This window comes from Ischnura elegans, chromosome 4, assembly GCF_921293095.1.
Source record: "Ischnura elegans chromosome 4, ioIscEleg1.1, whole genome shotgun sequence".
In the NCBI taxonomy this organism is placed as follows: domain Eukaryota; kingdom Metazoa; phylum Arthropoda; class Insecta; order Odonata; family Coenagrionidae; genus Ischnura; species Ischnura elegans.
Genome location: NC_060249.1, coordinates 111,577,405 through 111,582,365, shown reverse-complemented (window position 1 = coordinate 111,582,365; position 4,961 = coordinate 111,577,405). Strand labels below are relative to the sequence as shown.

The 4,961-nt window shown below is 36.6% G+C and overlaps 1 protein-coding gene across 1 annotated transcript; it reads left to right on the top strand.

Annotated features, from left to right (window-relative positions):
• Positions 1–2,641: 2,641 nt before the first annotated feature.
• LOC124158218 (piggyBac transposable element-derived protein 3-like) lies at positions 2,642–4,414 on the top strand. The gene is made up of 3 exons (XM_046533406.1): positions 2,642–2,869; positions 3,250–4,107; positions 4,267–4,414. Exons 1-3 carry the CDS (start codon positions 2,850–2,852, stop codon positions 4,412–4,414), a joined length of 1,026 nt encoding a protein of 341 aa, XP_046389362.1. The 5' UTR covers positions 2,642–2,849.
• The last annotated feature ends 547 nt before the right edge of the window (positions 4,415–4,961 follow it).

Genomic DNA, 4,961 nt, shown 5'->3' with positions numbered 1-4,961 from the left:
ATGGACATATGTTGGGTTATTTGTTTCTATTTTCCCGGATAACTTAATTTTGAACGAAACAAGTGAAATATTAATTCTTCGTAAATCTTACTATGTGTTTATTAAATCAGGTACATTTTTTAAATAAATGAGGAAATGTATGAAGCTTTCAGTAGATCCGTAAAGAAATACCAAGTAAAGACGATCGGGATTTCAATTTGTGATTCCAAAATACTATGCACTCTTTTTACTTTTTTCTTATGTTTTTAACCATCGTAATTTATTTCTACTTCAATAATTCGTTAACAATGGAATACTTGTCACTTAAAATTCATTTTCAGTTGATTAAACTTTCATACGAATAATGGATTTTCGCCTTAAAACGACGGATTTTTGATGGAGCAAATACTAAAGGAATGGAGAAGCTAGAGGGCAGAATGGGTGGGCAGAGGAGGGAGAAGCAAATAAATAATGAGATCTTAAGATAAGATGAAAACAAATATGCCATACTGGGAAAGTTCGAATTGTGGATGGGAAATAGGTGGGGTGAATCACATTCGCCCTATATTAACCGACCTCATACGTTATAGCACAGCAATAATTGCTTTTGCCATCTCCTGTGCATATTGTCCTAATATTGAAAGTGACCAGAAGATGTCATAATTGAAGCAGATCTCAGTTTTCCCTTCAAGAAACAAATATCTTTAAGCACAAGTGAAATTTTAAAATTTTTCGGTATTTCAGTTCAAGATAAAGGAAAACCAATTTCGTTTACATGAGAAAATGGTTATGGTATGTTAAATCTTTTATAGAAAAAATTCATTTCCTGTATTAAATTCCAAACCAAGCATGCTGAAATACTTGTAAAGTAGTGGGTGATTAAATTTCCTCGAATCCTGAATGTAAAATTTTTTTGGAACGTGCTTCAAATAGTTAACTTCCTAATTAGTCCTTACCTAAATTTCTTACTCATCTATGTTGTGAATGATATCCCAGCGAATATTCCCAATTTGAGGTTTTGAGGTGGTTATCTCCGTTAAAATACTTAATGGTGTGGAAAGCAAAGGGAGAAATAGTGTAACAGTGTGTGAAGATAAGGCTCCATTTTTCATTTAGTACAACATGGTCCACGTCCCTCGTTGCATGGTATAACATATGCCAAATACCTTGACGAGAAAGTTAAGGATCAAGTACGATCAAGAATCCACATCAAGCCAGCATTTGTGTTGGTATAATAGTTTTGATGAACCTTTGTTTCATAAAGCCATTGTTCTCTTCGTATCTCCGTATCAAAATATGTTACCGTTTTAGTTTTCGTGGTTGGCAGGTATGCAAAAACGACTCATCACGTAAATAAAAATAACATTTTTAATGGAAAGCGCAATTTTCAGGTCAGAATGATGGCGTTTACAGTAAGATCAAAAAAGAGTCCTCTGGGTGGCCATTTTCAGCATTATGTAATCCCTCGTAGTTGTCACATAGCAACATAGAGGACTCTGTATCAGAAACAAACCAACAATGCTTCTTTTGCATAGCCCTTGCAAGGGATATAGCGCGAAAATAAAAATTTCATCTGTAAGATGTCCCATAGCTCACTATAAATTTAATGAATGCATCTAATTCTCGTGTTTTTATCATTATGCATTAAGTATGAAAAAGGCACTTCTGGGTAACCTTATACTTTACACCATCTGGTGTATTATCCTTATCATTGAAACAGTCGTTACCACACTTGCCTTATATTGTGTAATACTTGGGTCGTGGATCGGTAATTTTACGCTAAGTTATCCTCTTACTATCTGTAGCTCTGCATATTTATTTGAAATGAGGATTTATTGGGAGCCTATTCACTCTTTCCTGTAAATACGTGGCTAAAACATGTTTGCATAATTTGTATTGGATGTAGATGAATTTTCGCGTTCTACTTGATGATCTTTTCAGGCTCATTACTTGATCTCAAGTAAATATATTCCAAAATGGGTGAATTTTTGAAACCTATAACTGGTCATCTCTGTCGATCTCATAGTTTATGCAGATATTTATGTTGAAACATTATTAATATGAAAACTGAAGCCAGGTTATTTTTGTAGCGTAATTGTAAACAAATGCTTATAATTTTCGTGGAAAAAGTGTTACTTTATGCGGAATTCATTCATTCCATTGGTTACCTTGAATGCTGTTGCGCAGTGGCTTAGCGAGGGGGGAGGCCTGAGGGATTCCAGAACTCCCCTGAAATATAGAAACACAATTACTTTCCTTCATAACAGAAAACAAACTATTGAAAAATCATGAATTTACAAAAGATTACTTTTACAAATGAAGCTTTTTAGATTATGAAAAGTGTTAAAATTATGCGAATAGTCTACAGAGAAAAAATAATTCATTTTGACCGGGATTCAAACCCGGATCCCAGGTGACTACGTAAAGTTATCACCGTGGCTAGTCCTCCCCAGTATACTTAAATTAGTGTTAAAATTAGTTCTCTGCTTAGTACCCTGTTTTTAAAAAAATTTCCCTCCTGCTTTTCGACCCCCCCACTCCCCCGAACGAAATTCCTGGCTGCCCCAATGCTGTTGTATCCGTTTTTTTTTTTTTCAATTTTCTCGCTCACAAATGAAATGTTTGATGAAATACCCATTTAAGCCCAAGTGGTCGAAAACGACCAGTGTATCATTTTATCCCAAGCGGTCGAAAACGACCTTGGGGGATTTTTTTTGTTCTACGCGCCGGCAATCCACCGATGTACCTACAATGTAACTTAAATGTAACATTTGACTTCTCGGAACTACGTGGGGTTGAGATCTCGCAATTTAGTCAGTGTGGTAGAGAGATCGGCCTCGTGAACTTCGGGAAGTCTATTCTACATTGGCATGTCAGGAAAAATGTCTCGGTAAGTTTTCCATTTTTTATTTAAGCACTAAAAAAACATGTATTTCATAAAATAGATAGCCTGTTTTATTGTATACCAGCGAATTACATGTTTATCTAGAGTCCTATTGAGCCTAGAGCCTATTTATCTATGAGTGGTCGTTTTCGACCACTTGGGATAATGCATGCTCTGCTTGCTTATTTTCCGTAGCGAATCGTGAGATGAAGGACTCGTTGTCCCGATGTTTTTGCCTATGGGTTTAAGACTGCCCGCCACTCTGAAAGATTAAAATTCTGTAAATGCTTAATTGAATATTTTTATTTTCGTACAACCTATTAGTTTTATGTTCCTATGTTCATACACCTACAGCTATGTACCTACGTGTTTTCTGTTCTGTTTAGAGGGAAATGCCTCACCACCGCAGAAATAATAGAGGAGTGTGAGCGCTTGAGTGAGGATGATATTCCTGATTCAATTTATATATTGCCTCCTATCCAAACATGTGATGAAACTGATGAAGATTCCGGAGATGAGGACGATTTTGACCCCAATAGATTGAATCGTAACCAGTTAACGGCTCCGGCGGAAGTGCGTTTCAGTGACCGTGAGGATAGGAGTGATGACATACCACATGACGAAAGTGCAAGTGCTTTTAAGAAGCTTAAAGTATGTGAATGGGTCCACGGAGATATTAGTGATGTGGAATCTATACCAGTGCCTGAAGAAAAATGTTTTCTCCCTCCTCTCACGATCTCGGAACACTCCGAGGCAATTGACTTCCTGAAACTATTTCTCAATGAAGAAATTGTCGAAGGTTTGGTGAAACACACTTCAATGTATTCTTCCCAGAAAAACAGTTCCCTCCTTGTGAATCATGATGATATGTACGCGTTCATAGGGATTTTAATTCTATCGGGTTATAATGCATGCCCTCGCCGAAGAATGTATTGGGAAAATAGAGCCGACACCGAAAATGCGCTAGTGAAAAACACCATGAGACGGAATCAATTCGATGAACTATTTCGCCATTTTCACGCTTGTGATAATTTGAATTTGGACGCCAATGATAAGTTTGCTAAGGTTAGACCACTTGTAAGTAAAGTCAATGAACTTTTCATACGATTTGCTCCATTAGAGAGTTTTGCATCAATTGATGAATCTATGATCAGGTACTTTGGAAAGCATTCCTGCAAACAGTTTTTGAAGGGAAAGCCGGTACGTTTTGGTTATAAAGCATGGTCATTGGCTTTGAAATTAGGGTATTGTCTTCAATTTATGTTATATCAGGGAAAAGATACTTCAAATGGTGAGAACAAGAAAGGCTTGGGAGGGTCCGTTATTTTCAGTTTTGTAGATTTATTGAAGAGTTCATACCCCGGATTTAAATTTTCCTTGTTCTTTGACAATTTTTTTACCAGCTCTAAAGTAATTTCACAACTCTCAGAAAGAGGATTAGGTGCTACTGGTACTGTGCGTGAAAATCGAACGGAAAAATGCACCATCACGTCAAAGAAGGACATGAAAAAAATGGAAAGAGGAACAATTGACAAACGCGTTGAAAAATGAAGAAATATTATCGCAGTGGAATGGAAAGATAATAATGCAGTTTTACTTATGTCAAACCAATTTGGTGTAGAGCCTTTATCGAAAGCAACGCGGTATTCCTTGAAGGAGAAACGAAAAATTGAGATTCCTGAGCCAAATATAATTAAAATGTACAACAGATATATAGGTGGAGTGGATCAAATGGATAACCATATTTCCAATTATCAGATAGGAATGCGCGGTAAAAAATGGTACATGCCTATTTTGTACTGGACCATTGATGTTTGCGTGAACAATGCATGGCTTCTTAGTAAATCGTATGGGTGTAGATGGGATAAGCTAGAGTTTTTACGCCAGGCTGTGGATTCACTCTGCAAAACCCATGGTACAAAACGAAAGGTCAGTGGTCCATTAAAAAAAAATAGAGTAAGTCAATGTCAGAAAGAGTTGGGGAGGCATTTAGTGGTAACTGCTCAACCAAGAAGAAACTGTGTTCATTGTAAAAACAAAACTGTGACTGCATGTGAAACGTGTAATGCCCCCTTACATGATAAATGCTTCATTCCAT